Below are 15,358 nucleotides of genomic sequence, written 5' to 3' on the forward strand. Positions count from 1 at the left end.
GCTCACGGGCCCAGCCGCTCCGCGGCACGTGGGATCCTCCCGGACCGGGGCACAAACCCGCATCCCCTGCATCGGCAGGCGGACTCTCAACCACTGCGCCACCAGGGAAGCCCTCTACTTCTTATTCAACTATTCTGTTTCAATTTCTTTTTTAAAAAATAAATTATTCCAAGCATACAGAAAATTACAGAGAACAATTTGAACACATGTATGTACCACCCAGCTCTATCAAGTCTTCATATCTGCTTTGTCTTTTTTTCAGAGTTACAGCTAAAAATTACTCAGGAGCCATTATTTATGACCCATCTCCTGACTTTAGTACTCTTGATGGTCAATTTGCCTAGTCATCTTAATCTGCAAAATTTTGGAATTAAAATATAGTACCTTCGATCCTCTGCTGTGGTCTTCTGATTTGGATTAGTTTGGGTCCCATTTGGGAGTCCTCTTCCATTTATGGTTGTGCCACCAGCTTGAGTTCTGGGAGCTGTCTTGTTTAGAAAACAGTTCTGGGGAAGGGCCCTTTTCAACTTGGAGTCCAAAGTCCGTGCTTTTTGTTGACAGCTGTTGTTGCATTTATTCCCTTTGGCTCCATTTGCTCTTATGCTAGGGGTGCTTGGATTGACTGAGTTAAAGCTGCCAACTGTCAAATTAGGCCTTTGGCTTATGGCTTTTGATTTTTGCAGTACATATGATGTCCGATGTCTACAACAAGCTTGCGTGGGTTTATGATCTTGCTTTGTGTTTGGATGTCTGTCGTTACATCCTCTTTGAAGCACTTTGGGGTATGTGCTGGGTTTGCTATGTTTTACTTTCTGTTCAGTAACAGTGCATGACTGTAACTTAGTTTCATTTGGTCTTTCATACTTACCCCTATTAACCTTTATATTCTTTATGTCCTTAACCACTGTTTTCTTTGATGCTTGGGTCCTGTTAAATGTCTGGACAAAGTGAGAGGAAACTGTTTTGGGGGGTTTTCCCCCTGGTCTTGCAAGATCTGTTCCTCGAGAGAGTTGCTGAGACTTCTCTGGTGGAATCCTGATTTGTGTTTCTTCAACAAATTGTTTATTAACTCTCTCTTTCAGAATAGCACTATTCACTGACCTTTTGCCCAAGACTTCTTTAGTAGGAGCCATACTGCTCCTGGTTTGATTAGTTTTTGGCTTACTTACGGTGCCTAATTCAGGATTTGGCTTCCTCTCAGAGTCTGATAAGATCTGAGGCAAGTTCTCTTTATTCATCTCTTTTAGACAGCTACCCAAGGATTCACTTTCAACATGGGTATTGTCCACAGAGTCTGTACATTTACCAGTTCCTTGTTGTGTAACCTGCTGCTTTTTAGTTTTCAATTCCTGTATATTAAGTGACCCCATGGTTTTTCTTGACAGTTCTCCAGTAGTGGATGATCCAAATTCATGCTGTTGTTGACTACTTCCGGAAGGCTTACAGTTTGGGTTAGAAGAAACACATTCTGAAGTGAGCCTTTTTTTGCCCAGAAGTTTTGGTGGCTCCAACTTTGGCCTCTGGGACCCTGTGATACTGGCAGGTCTGGACTGACGTTTAATGCTGATGGGTCTTGTGGCTTTGACAGGCAAAGCAACATGGTTGGTAACATCCTTTTTAGGTCTAATAGTCTAAAAAGACAGAGAAAGATGTAAAAAAAAGTAAACTCATAACAACAGTCCTTTGTTTTTAAAATAAAAAACTAGTTATTTTGTTTATAATTTCATTTAAGAAAATTGAATCCTGAGAAAATAAAGACTCACTAATAGATGATTTTTATAACTTGAGTTCCTATTAGAAACATATTAGAATCTTTTAGCTTGACAGAATTCAGCAGAGATACAGTGAACACATAAAAATTGCTGTTTAAGAAAAGAAATTTGGCTCGATCAAACAAGTACTTGCTGAATGCCCATTATATCCAAATGAAGTGTCCTTCTAGGGACTCTGGAAAGATACATACATAATAAACTTATGTTAGGGTACCTCCCAAGTTCCTCCTAGTACTTTGTATTGCTACACTACTTTTCTTAAAACAACACTGCCTTTGTAAAGGTCAGAGTGTCACTCAAGAAACTTTGTCTCATCCTGGAGATCAGTGTTATGGATATGGGGTAGATGCTGGGAGGCCTGAGATACTTTGGAACAGTTCTGAATAAGTACCTAACATGGCAACAGGAAGTCAGTCATATTTGCAGAGTCGGGAAAGGGTTTTAAGGTTAGATTGTACATAATTAACAAGTAAATATTTCAGTCATGTGATTTAATTTTGGATAAGAAAGGTAGGACTAGGTTGCAGAGAACTTTTAAAACTAGGGAGGGGTGTTTAGAATTAATATGATAAATAATAGGGACAGGCCACTGTGGATTCTGGAGCATCCGCATTGAACGCAGTTACTCAGAAAGCAGAATTTGGCAGAGATTTGTAGACTATCCAGGGAAAGATATGGCAGTGCTAGAGTTACCGTTCTCTATTTTTGGTTTGATAATATGATGAATAATTACTATGTAAGCTTTGTGAACGTGTAAAGGACGTCTGTAACCAGAACCACTCGGCCTTAAGGGCGAAGAGATGGCCACCCTAGGATGGCCTGGGCGTGTGCGCTGTTGCTCATAGGAGCTCTAGGGGGGCGCTGGGGGTGGGAGGTAGAGAGATAGACAGTATGCTCACATGGCCACAGCTGGGTTACTCCTTGAGCCCCAACATTTACATCAACCTCGGCTCTCCCCATTATTGCTCATTACTGCTTACTGAAGAGGCAGGGATGTTGGTATAAACTTTCCAATTATGTGCTATTCCTTACTTGTTCTTTTTTGTATATTAAAAAAAAAATCAAGACATAATTTGCAACCCATTCACCATTTTAAAGTGTACAATTCAGTGGGTTTTAGTATATTCACAAGACTGTACAACCATCGCCCCTAATTCCAGAACATTTTCATCATTGCAGAAAGAAATTCCACATTTGTTAAAGTCACTCCCCATTTCCTTCTCCCCACAGATCTGGGCAACCAGTAATCTATTTTCTGTCTCTATAAATTTGCCTATTCTGGACATTTCATATAAGTCGAATCATATAATATGTGGCCTTTCGAATCTGGCTTCTTCCACTTAGCATGTTTTTGAGATTCACCCGTGTTGTGGCATGTATCAGCACTTCACTACTCTACTTTTTAAATAATAAACTTTATTTTTAGAGAACTTTTAGTTCAAAGCAAAATTGAGTGGAAGTACAGAGAGTTCCCATATATTTCTTGTCCCCACACAGGCACTTCACTACTTTTTATGGCTGAATAAATATTCCATTTTATGGCTATATCACATTTTGGTTATTTATTCAATTGATGGACATCTGGGTCATTTCCACCTTCTGGCTATTATGAATAATGTTGCTATGAATATTTGCTATAAGTTTTGTGTGTTTGTGTGTGTGTATCTGTTTTCAACTCTCTTGGGTATATATCTAGGAGTGGAATTGCTGGGTCATATGGTAGCTCTATGATTAACTTCTGAGGAACTGTCAAACTATTTTCCAAAGTGACTGCACCATTTTACATTCCCACCAGTAATGCATAAGGGTTCTAATTTCTCCATATCCTCCCCAACACATATTATCTGTCTTTTTGATTTATAACAATCCTAGTGGGTGTGAAGTGGTATCTCACTGTGATTTTTATTTGCATTTCCCTGACGTTGAGCATCTTTTCATGTCCTTATTTTCCATTTGTATACTTTCTTTGGAGAAATTTCTATTCAGATCCTTTGTCCATTTAGAAGTTGGGCTGTCTTTTTATTGTTGAGTTGTAAGAGTTCTTTATTTATCCTGGGTACTAGATCTTTATCCTATATAAGATTTGCAAATATTTTCTCTCTTGTACAGTTTTTATATCTTTATTTTAGATCAGCCTGGCCTTGCTAACTTACTGTAAGTGGTAGAACTGGTCATGCAGTTAGTTTCACGCACTTCATTGAGAGAAAAACTAGGCTTAGGAGAGTCACTAGGCTAGCAGAATAGCCTGCAATCAACAGGCAAATACACATCATTCGAGCTGGAAGGGATTTTGGAGATCATTAAATTGCGCCCCTTCATCTGAGAGGGAACGTGAGCTGCCCAAGGTCAGGCAGGGTATTAAGAGGCAGGGTTGGGGATAGAACTTCAGTCTCTGACTCCTGGCCTCAGACAACTCACTTCAGATACATCTGATAAAACAAAACAAAACAAAAAACAAAGACAGAATGTACAAGAAGGAACAAGTGACACAAACTGAATTTGGTCACTTCATTCTGTACATATGAAGCCAGAGAAGGGAGAAAATGCACAAAGGACATGACTAGGGTTTAAATCAGGAGAGATTTACTGCATCTGTACTAGGCACTGTGCTAGACTGCAGGGGGATACAAAGATGAGAGAAGATGACACATGACCCTGAGAAGTGCTAACAGAAAATTATGATACGAAGACATGAGGGCTGTAATAGGGCTGGGAGGGATTGTAGAGCTCATCTGATTGGTGGTTTTCAAGCATTTTTGTTCATATACTCCCAAAATAATTTTGACAAACTCTGTACCTTCCTATACTTTTAAAAGTTAATAGCTAACATTTTTTCATTGTTAGTTTAAATAGCTGCAAATATGTAATTTCAGGCACACTGTCAATGTTGACATTTCAAGATGAAATGAAATCTGATACCCACTATAATCCATTTAAAAACTATACAAACATATTCTTCTTTAACAACTGAAAATATAATACCTTTCTTTTTTCTCCTGGTCTATTCTCATTCCAGTTCACCACAAAATTTTTATACTAGATATTTGTGCTTGGAAGTTTATAACCCACTATCCTATCATACTTCTCAACAAATATATTTCTATAAATTTACCTTAATCTGTATTTACTGTAACTATAAATAATTCAACAAAAGATAAATGTTACCAATTTTTATCAATAATTATTAAACATAAAGAATAAAATACTTTTTCATAAAGAAATGGAAATGTCTCTTAATGAGTTGGCTGGAGCCCCCCCCCCCCACAATTAGTTCATGTATTCACTGGAAGACATTATATTATTTATTGCTAGAATGAGACAGAGGTCTTCATCAGTTTTATTCCTTTGGATTTTTAAATAAAAACTCAGAAAATTTGTTCACATTATCAAGTAGATGGGAATAGAAGATGTTATGTTACAGCAATTACAGTCTATTCTTTGAACTCATCCAGAGGCATATGCTAAAAGTCATACAGTGATCTCTCAGCAAAAAATTATTTTTAATGTTCTTCCAAATGACAATGTTGAATGCAAAGAACTGGAAGCTGCTTGAACCGCAAAAGGCTTTCTGAACATCAGCACCATTATTTCAAATTGTCCCTTGATTTTGTACTTTGGAGGTACATATTTCCATCCCAGGGCAGAACAAGCAGAGAAAGAACTGAAAAGTGGAAGAAGGATGACAAGGTAGTGTCAAGGGAGGTGGGAAAGGAGAAACTGAAGCACATTCGATGACAAATCAATTTTGCGCAAAAGCACAAACGGAAGTTGAGGATGTGGAAACTGGTTCTGTTAAAATGTGTACCTGCTGGAGATGCTTTATGCACCTCCAAAGAAACATATATCCCAGTACACAGACACTTGTAAATGTACTTCAATCTGCATTAACTCAATCCTTTCAAACAACTCTATGAGAAACCTCCTATTATTCCCATCTCACAGACGAAGTTAAATAACTTGCCCAAGGTCCCTGAGCTAGAAAACAAAGGAGTCAGGATTTGGACCAAGGCAGTTTCTTAACTATTATACATTACTGTTTCTCAATAAATCTAAGAGGATGGCTCAATAAATCTAGGAGGATGGCTCCATATTTGAATCTTTTCAAATATGTTAAAACTCCTGATAGGAACAGAAAATGAAAAACTTCTTTTGTGTGTTCCTTTGTGTGCCAGAATGAAACCTGAAACACTTATGGTGAGGGCTGTTAATTTCAAATAGTGAGGCATGGTAACAGTACACTAAGAGTATGCCAGAAAAGCTTTGTTCAGTTCCTGAGTCTGACCCTTATTGGCTGTATAAACGTGGCCAATCTCCTTGAGCCTCAGTCCTCTCATTTGTAAAATGGGAATAATAATAATAAAAATGATATCTATAATCTAGGGAAGGTGCTATAAAGTCCTGGTTTTTGCAAGATAGTTTTGATTTATGCCTGTTGGCCCAACATATTAATAGCACTTCCTTTTACGCCCAAAGGTCTCTGGACATTAAATCATATGACCACCCTGCTTATAGTGTTGTTTTGAATATTAATTGAGATATTGTATGTAAAGTGTCTAATCCAGTATCTGGATAATAATAAGTACTCAAATGTTAACTCTTATGGTTATATATAAAAAATGTTTTATAAATTGTGAAGCCTTACACATTTGTAATGATGAGTTATTTGCCTAGTATGTTGAGTTTCTCCCAAGTTCCATAACTGCCTTCCCCACTTCATTTTTATCTTCACTACTGTGATACCTACCGTAAAGGGTAGGTATCACCTCATTTAAGAGATGATTTACTGAAATCAGTATTGTCAGCTTCGAGTGAACCTTCTGGGAGCTCTTAATGAGGGCCCCTTCCAACAGAGTTTTTAAGCTTTGCATGCTATACATGTTCAATCTTCCTAAAGCAGAAGTCTAACTCAGGAGCTTCCCTGGTGGCGCAGTGGTAAAGAATTCACCTGCCAAAGCAGGGGACATGGGTTCGTTACCTGGTCCGGGAAGATCCCACATGCTACAGAGCAACTAAGCCCGTGTGCCACAACTACTGAGCCTGTGCTCTAGAGTCCGTGAGCCACAACTACTGAGCCCACATGCCACAACTACTGAAGCCTGCGCGCCCAGAGCCCGTGCTCCACAAGAGAAGCTGCCTCAATGAGAAGCCCGTGCACTACAACAAAGAGTAGCCCCCATTCTCCACAACTAGAGAAAGCCTGTGTAGCACTGAAGGCCCAACACAGCCAAAAATAAATAAATAAAAAACAAATCTATATATAAAAAAAAAGTCTAGCCCAGTAATTCTCAACTGTCCACACCATCATGCACCACTCCTGCTTTCTATGCATTTTCTATCCTCCACAGTGTCTAACAGTGTCACGTGTACACATAACATATATAGTCTATATACGATATATGTATGCCTATGCATATAGGTATATATGTATATGTGTGTGTGTGTCTGTGCACATTTAATGAACAAATCATTAAAACTTATGAAAATTGGCACTAATGTCACACTTTGGGCAATATTATTTCAATTACACTTTTGAACTTAGATAAAACTATGGTTTTAAAAATTAAAGTTGGGATTTTTATTGATTATTTTATTGCAGATGAAGAATTTGTGCCATTTTCAGGAGGATAATTTCTCCCATTTAAACCTTAAGTATGTTAGGATCTTTTTATTATTCCATTCACAGTCTAGCTGAGCCGAACTGATTGGGAAGCATAGGCTTGTTAAGTAGCTTGGAAGATCCAACACAGATGTTCTCTTTTAATGACTACTGAGCTATTTAACTTCATGGCAGCATACCAAAGTAGTTAAGACCATGGGCTCTCAGACTATCAACCTATTAAGAGATTAATAACTATGTGACCTTGGGAACTTAACCCTTCTGTGACTCAGTTCCCTCATCTGTGAAATGGGCTACTAATAGTCCTACCTCATAAGGTGGTAAGGACTCAAGGAGTTAATGCAAGTCAGAAAAGTGTCAGACACATAGTAAGTATTCAATAAACGTTAAGAGGACCAAAGTGCACTTAAAGATTTTTTTTTGGTTAATTAACTATAGCATGTTGTACTTTTCAAAAAATGATACTATTGCTTACTAAACCAAACTGTTCTTATATTTATGTAAATACCTTTGCAAAACATGTTCTTTAGGTTGTTAACATGTTTATTATTTTTATTGCTAATCATTCAAAACGGATATTTTTTAAAAGACTAATTTCTACTTACAGATTTAGATGGTGGAGGATTCGGGCAATTATTCTTGGCTTTTAGATAAGGCCTATAAAAGATGAAAAAAGATTAATTCTTGGTACAGAAGAATCAGCAAGGCTTGGGAAGTACAGTGATTAACAGTACGGTGATTAAAAATTTTTACGGTTAGAATTTTAAAACACTAGAATTTCCATATATGGTAAAAAAAATTCAAAAATTATGATTGATAGAAAGTCTCCTTATCCTCCCTTCCTTAGTTCTATTATTCTACTCCTCAGTGACCACAACCACTGTTGCCCATTTTTTTCTGTGATCCTTTCATAGATGTCCTATGCATAAATATAACATTCTAACAGTATTAATAAAATACGTGTTTTCTTCATATCTGCATAGTCTTACTCATTGGAACATCATTCTGGGAATACTGCAATGTACCAGGCACTAGAGATTCAATGCCAAATAAGATAATTAAATGCTTCTTTATATATAAATGAACTGGTTAGTTTTCTATGTCTTGTTTTCTATATCTGTGAATCTGTTTCTGTTTTGTAAATAAATCCATTTATATTAAATCAACTATAATTAAGAAAAACACTTGCTTGTTTTTTAAGTATCTTCAAATAGTGAATTTTCAGGTGGGGAAAGTGATATATAAAAAATACTGAGGCACATATGAAATCTAGCTAGTGAGAGATAAAAGGCAAAAAAAGAGAAAAGCAGAGAATTTAGACTCAATCTTCACAGATCATAAACTGCCAGACTAACAGGGACTTTGATCATGACTTGATGCTTGTTTCTCCCATCTTGGATATTAAGTCCTGGGAAGGCAGGGACTGCATACCTTCAGAAGCAAGAGTGACTGATACATTATAGGTATTAAATAAATATATGTTGACTACGTGAATTAGGTTTATTTAATCAAGGAAATAGAGTCGAGTAAAAACCCAAAGTAAAAAGAAACTAAAACAAGGGTGAAAGCTAACTTCATAAAAATTGATTTTCAAATAAAAATTTAGCAACATGTTGGGTAGAAAAACATATCAATGCTAAGGCAAGTGAGATAACACCATTTAGATGACAAGATGTTGACAAAAGATCAAAGTGAAGCAGTCATATTCTGTTCACCTCAAGAGTAAGTGCTAAGAGGAAGACCAAAGAGCACTGTCAGGCTGGAGGACGTGGGTGTGCAGCTTATGGAGGATGTACTGAACCGCTCTCCTGCTTTAGAGAGAAGCACCAGAACCAGGATCATTCAGCTCCTCGGCCAAACACTGCCTTCACAAGAATGACTCTCCCAGGAACACAGCAGGGACAGGAAAAGCTTGCAGCATTGCAAGTGGTACTGTAGATCCTCCTCTCCCGCCTTTGGAGACTGTCACAGTAGTAATGCTTAAATCTTTGCCAACGTTTTTGTCATGCCTGGACTGGAAATGCCCTTTTTGAATAATCATAGGATCCCAAGGCAAGTCTGAGGAGACTGCAACAAAAGGGCTATGTTTTGAAAAGGCTTTAAGTTGCTATTAGCAACCAGGGCAACGGAACTTGCATAACCGTGGGAGACAAACTCACTTGGTGTTTTGGCACTTCAGTTTTCCCTTGGCTGCTAGGTACTCCTGGAGCTTTCTCTGCCGCTCTTCTGCAAAACAGGTGAGCAAACAAACACGTGAGATTCTAACCAGTTCATTTATATTCTAAAAGATGACACCTTCCTGTAATAATTTTTGCCTTTGGACCATAAAGCTATAAAGTCCCTAGCCCTACAAATGTGCCTCCAAGTTAACATGAACAATATCATTTATATGCCACGTACAAAGCTCTTCACACTTATATTACTTCCTTTAATCGGCACTACAATCCTATGAGGTATTTTACAGTCTGAAATTTAAAAAGGATAAATGATGTGCCCAAAGTTACCCAGATAACATGGGGCTAAGCCAGGATTTGAAACCAGGTTTATCCAAACCCAAAGCCCTTGCTCACAGCCACCGTTCTCAGCTCCAACACTTCAAGCTTTGCATGAAGAAATTCTGTTACTGGCCCACCTGAGCTGGCAAGCCTGGGCCTTGTTTTATTAATCCCTTCTAACAGGAATGATGATTTTTGCCCCCAAACCCTTAGAAGGTTTCCTTTGGTACTAAGGACAAAATAGGCCAGGTTGGGGGGTTCATGGCAAACATCTATCCATATGGTGACTTTCTAAGCAAGTCATCTGTGAGGGAATGAAAAGTCAGTATTGCCATCTTCAAGAAGTTTCAGTCTAGTAGTGGAGATAAAATAAACACAATAATAATTACAATATAAGGCAAAATCTAGGTGCCATAAAATAGGGTCAAGGAAAGAACTATGGGAGTCCAGAGGCAGAGAGACTAAGTGAGGGGACTGGGTGGTTGGAAAAGGCTAAAATTCAGTAATGGTTTAAAAAAAAAAAAAGCTATAGGGGTGCAAAACAACTCAACATCATTTAAACTGAGTTGCCCTGTGTTTTGGGTTTTTTTTTTTTTGCGGTACGCGGGCCTCTCACCGTTGTGGCCTCTCCCGTTGCGGAGCACAGGCTCCGGGCGCGCAGGTTCAGCGGCCATGGCTCATGGGCCCAGCCGCTCCGCGGCATGTGGGAATCTTCCAGTACCGGGGCACGAACCCGTGTCCCCTGCATCGTCAGGCGGACTCTCAACCACTGCGCCACCAGGGAAGTTTCTGGGGTTTTTTTGTTTTTCGTTTTTGGAGTATAATTGCCTTACAATGTTGTGTTAGCTTCTGCGGCAGAGCCAAGTGAATCAGCCATTTGCATACACACATCCCCTCCCTCTTGGACCGCCCCCCCATCCCACCCAACTAGGCCATCACAGAGCAGGAGCTATCTATTTTCCACGTGGTAGTGTATTTATGCCCTGTGTTTTGAGATCTGGCTCTGATGCATCCCTAGGAGACAGCTGTGTCAAGAGTACTGCTGGAGGCTGAGAGATGGGGCTGGAATCCCAGCTCTGTGACTTCTAGCAAGTTACCAAACCTTGCTGCTGCTGAGCCTATGAAATGGGGCAGAAATGCCCATCTTGAAGGGCTGTTGTGTAAAGTGCCAGAGCAGTGCCCGGGCCCCGGGAGACAGTCAACATGCATTATTACCGAGACCAACAAAACAATGTACGCATTTTGGAGCAGGTGGCAGGCACCTGAGCAGGAGTAGGCTGAAAGTCAGCAAAGGGCTCCAGGCACATCTAAGAGGTCAGGGAGCCCGGGACCCTCAGCCTCCGCGCACATTTAACCCATCAGCTTCCACCAGGGCGCGCGGGCTTGCCAGGAGATGAGCTCCGCGTCGCGGTAAGACTCTCCTTGACAGCTGTCACAAGTCGGTCGGCCGGCGCTGCCCCGAGGGCCACACACCGGCTCTGCCTGGAGCCAAATACGGGCCGCAGGAGCGCTTGGCTTCCTACTGACTGTGCCACCCCGGGCAAGGGGCCTCAGGTTCTTTCCCCAAACGAGGTGACAATGACAGCTTTTTGCAGAGCTGCTGCGGGAGTCACTGGGAAGATGCCTGGGAGGCACACGGCCCCGCGCACACCCTCCCCGACCCCCGGCCCCGACTTCTCACCGGGGCCTAGGGCCTGGGCTCGGGTCAGCGCCCCCAGGACTGGAAACGCCGACGGGGAGGCAGAGGCAGACAGGCGAGCGGCCTGTCTTAGCGGCCACTTCCGCCTAAAAGACTCACTCGGGGGCCTCCCTTCGTCCCCGGCCGTAAGACACAGCGGCTCGAAGTCATACTCACCCGCGGCGGCGGAGGGCCCCGGCCGCACCATGACTCCTCAGCTACAGTTCTTCTTCAAAGGCCGCGCCTGGAGTCAAGGCCGGCGCGTCTCGCGTGCGCCCACTCTCATTGGTTCCCGTGGGTTTGAAACCCGCCAGTCGGAAGCAGGGGAGGGCGGGACAAGAGGAAATAGACGCGTTGTGGTTGGATCTGCCAGTCAAATCACGCAGGGGGCTCTTTGATTGGAAGAACGTACAGTGAAAGGGCAGTTGGCCTAGAGGGTGGCAGGCGAAGCTCTCCTTTTAAGGAGGCGGTTTCGGGGCTGTTGTGCTGTCACTTAACGCTGAAGGCGGCGGGGATGGGCGATCGGGGAGCACCCGGGCCCCATAGACAACGCCTCCCCAGCTCCCTTAGATGCTAAGGTTCACATAAAAGTAAGATAAAACCAAAATGATGAATTTGGCGGCTCCACATGAGTGTACATCTCCACTTGTTATGGGTCTCTGAAGCTAAAGGATCTTAGTCTTTAGTACTGCAGGGTGGCTCCTTTTATGTTTTTCACTGTGCTAAGATACACAGAACAAAGTTTACCATTTAAGCCATTTTTAAAGTGTACAGTTCAGTGTCATTATGTACATTTACAATGCTGTACAATCATCACCACTGTAAAAAAAATCAATAAACAGGTACCTCAAATAGAGTAGGGATATCAGAAGGAGGAGTTTTCATATTCTGCGACCACAGGGATCCCAGTCATAAGAAGAAAGACTCCTCCTTCCTGGCAAGGACTCGCCAATGAAAAGCCAGGGACTCTGTTTATTACAGCTCTCCCAACTTCCGTTTCCCCCTCTGTAAAAGCATTTTCCTTCCCTTGACTTCAGTGTGGCTCGTCATGGTTGCAGATCCCAAATTGCAATTCTCTGCTGATCCTGAATAAACCCATCTCTGCTGGGAAACTATCTGGCAGTGTATTTCAGGTCAACACCATTATCTGTCTCCTGAGCTTTCTCATCCTCCTAAACAGAAACTCTATACCCATTAAACACTAACTCCCTGTTGCCTTCTCCCCCCAGGCCCTGGCAACCACCATTCTACTTTCTGTCTATGATTTTGACTACTCTGGGAACCTCATTTAAGAGGAATCACACAGTATTTGTCTTTTTTGTGACTGACTTATTTCACTTAGTAGTAAGTCCTCAAGGCCATCCATGTTGTAGCCTATGACAATTTCCTTCCTTTCTAAGGCTGAATAATATTCCATTGTATGTATATACTACATTTTGTTCATGCATTCATCTGTCATGGACATCTGTTTTACTTCTACCTTTTGGCTATGGTGAATAATGTTGCTTTGAACATGAGTGTACAATTATCTGTTTGAGCCTCTGCTTTCAATTCTTTGGGTATATAACTTGAAGTGGTATTACTGGATTATACAGTAACTCTATTTTTAATTTTTTGAGGAACCGCCATACTGTTTTCAGGATGGCTCCTTTTTGATGTATATTTTTGATTAGACCTTATCAGCTGTGTGTATGCCTAACCAAGGAAGGGACAATGGGGGCAGGTCCAGACCTCCTGAGTCCCTAGACACACCTCATTCCTTTTATTTCTGTCCTAAACCTTTTTCTTTCAAAAATTTCCCCATTTTGGCTAGTCCACAGTTTCATGAAGAGGTTTGGGAAATGCTTTTGGCACTCTGTGTGTTAGAGTTCCACTTCCCTAGATGCCAGAGAGGTGGTGGATAGAGAGGTGGGGCTGTGTCTGGGCCCATTTTTGCCAGGTTTGCTTCACCATTTGGGTGCTCAGCTGGGCATGAAGCCATTGGGGCAGCTCTCCTCTTTGTTTCCATACAGGGTGCTCAGGAGGGAGCCATACTGGGGTTTCTGGATTTATATATTTTGACACATTAGTAGTATACAAATATGTTTAAAATAGGACAACTGATAATTATCTAAGTGAAAAACTTGGACTCCTTGTCTAGTGCCATGAATCCTTGCCTAATGGTTAAATCTAGCAGCTGGGCAAGAACATTTTTGGTTAATGAGTAGGAAAGTGGCTCATGACAGTTTCAGAAAAGTGAAAGGAGTTCTCTTGGTCCTTATAGAATCTTAGTGATCGAATGGGTTGCAGATTGAGAAGTCATCTTGTCCACCCAGTGCTAGAGTATTCTGCAGATCCCATGTGTGCATTGCATCTTTGCAGGAATACTGCTTGGGTCAGGGAGCTGCTTCACCTGTCCTGTTTTTAGACAACGCTGATTATTATGAAAATTAAAGAAAAAAAAGAGCTCAAATAAGCCTCTTGCTCATTGGTCCTTGTTCTCTGGAGCAACATGGGCTGAGTCTGCACCCTTTTCTAAATTCTTTGGATATTTGAAGAACTATTTTGTAGGACACAAAATATAGAAAAAAAGCTAAATAGGTTTAACAATTCTCAACTCATCTAGCAAAGTATCCATCTTGTGGCTTGAATGGCTTCCCATTGCTCTGAGGCTAAAGTCCTACAACTCCTGCAGGGCCTACCCTTTGCCTACTTCTACAGCTTCAGCTCATACCACTCTCCTCTTGGTCACTGTAGTTCAGGCACTCTTGCAAAAATGTTTGTAACCTATTTTTTATACTCTATGATATACTATGTACAAAATGAAAACATGCTCACCAAATTACAGATGTCACAAAATGAAGAAGAAGACTCAGTGTATTAAAAAAAAATCAGAATCTGGAACAATCTAGAAAGATCTGGGGCCAAATAAAGATTAAAATTGAACAGGGATATATTTAAAGTTTTGAATTTAGGGTGAGAACCTATAAGCCTTTGTTACCTACAAACCCTATATGAATCAACAATGTCACTTGCTTTCAAAAAGCTAATGTCACTTTCTAAAAACAGCATGGTGTCTAAAATTGGAAGGACAAGGTCCCACTCTAAGCTGTGCCGGGCTGGCCATATCCTGAATAGTATACTCATTTCTGGGTAACAAGTTTTATGAGAGATATTGGCAAGCCAACATTGGCCAAGACTCAAGAGGACAATTTTGACAAATGTATATGGTCATGAAACCACCACACAATCAAGGAATAGGTATAGATACACAAGCATATTTTACATCCAACACAGTACTTATTGTTATCCCAACTATTTCCATCATCCCCCAAAAGTTCAAGTGTAGGTATATGTAAGCATCAGAGGGATGATTTAATTGCGGGGAGGGTTAGGGAAATATCCTTTCCCTTTTCCTTCCATACCTTGGACTTACAGGAGATGTGGCTCTACTCTCATCAATCTGGAGACTGATGTATAAGACCATATGAAAGAAATAGACTCCAACAAGTTCAGTGCTAGGATTGTTGAAACTCATCATGGTGACCTTCTCACTGTTTAGGTAGCTGGGGAGTAGGGAGTAGAGGATATGCATAGCTGATCCTGTTAGAATAATATTTGAGACCATTTCTAGAATGATTCAATATCTCACTATTAAAGACTGAGCAGCTATTATGCTTTTTAAGATTTCTTGAATTGGTATTGCTTGCTCAGTGTTTTGTATTTCTCTATTTCTTAAAATATTGATACCTAGTCTTACTCTAGCCAGACTTGGGGTACAGAAACACTAGGAAAGTAACAGCAACTAGAAAGAACA

The 15,358-nt window shown here is 40.7% G+C and overlaps 1 protein-coding gene across 1 annotated transcript in view; it reads right to left on the reverse strand.

The window, feature by feature from the left end:
* Window positions 1–11,815, reverse strand: part of CKAP2L (cytoskeleton associated protein 2 like) — a 32,111-nt gene extending 20,296 nt beyond the window's left edge. The window contains exons 1-4 of the mRNA XM_059079087.2: window positions 11,740–11,815; window positions 9,549–9,615; window positions 7,995–8,046; window positions 385–1,631 (exon numbers count right to left, since the gene is read on the reverse strand). Of these exons, the coding sequence (XP_058935070.1) occupies window positions 385–1,631; window positions 7,995–8,046; window positions 9,549–9,615; window positions 11,740–11,770 (1,397 nt within the window). The 5' untranslated portion in view covers window positions 11,771–11,815. The remainder of the gene's footprint in view (window positions 1–384; window positions 1,632–7,994; window positions 8,047–9,548; window positions 9,616–11,739) is intronic.
* Window positions 11,816–15,358: the final 3,543 nt, after the last annotated feature.

Source organism: Kogia breviceps, chromosome 11, assembly GCF_026419965.1.
Source record: "Kogia breviceps isolate mKogBre1 chromosome 11, mKogBre1 haplotype 1, whole genome shotgun sequence".
NCBI lineage: Eukaryota > Metazoa > Chordata > Mammalia > Artiodactyla > Physeteridae > Kogia > Kogia breviceps.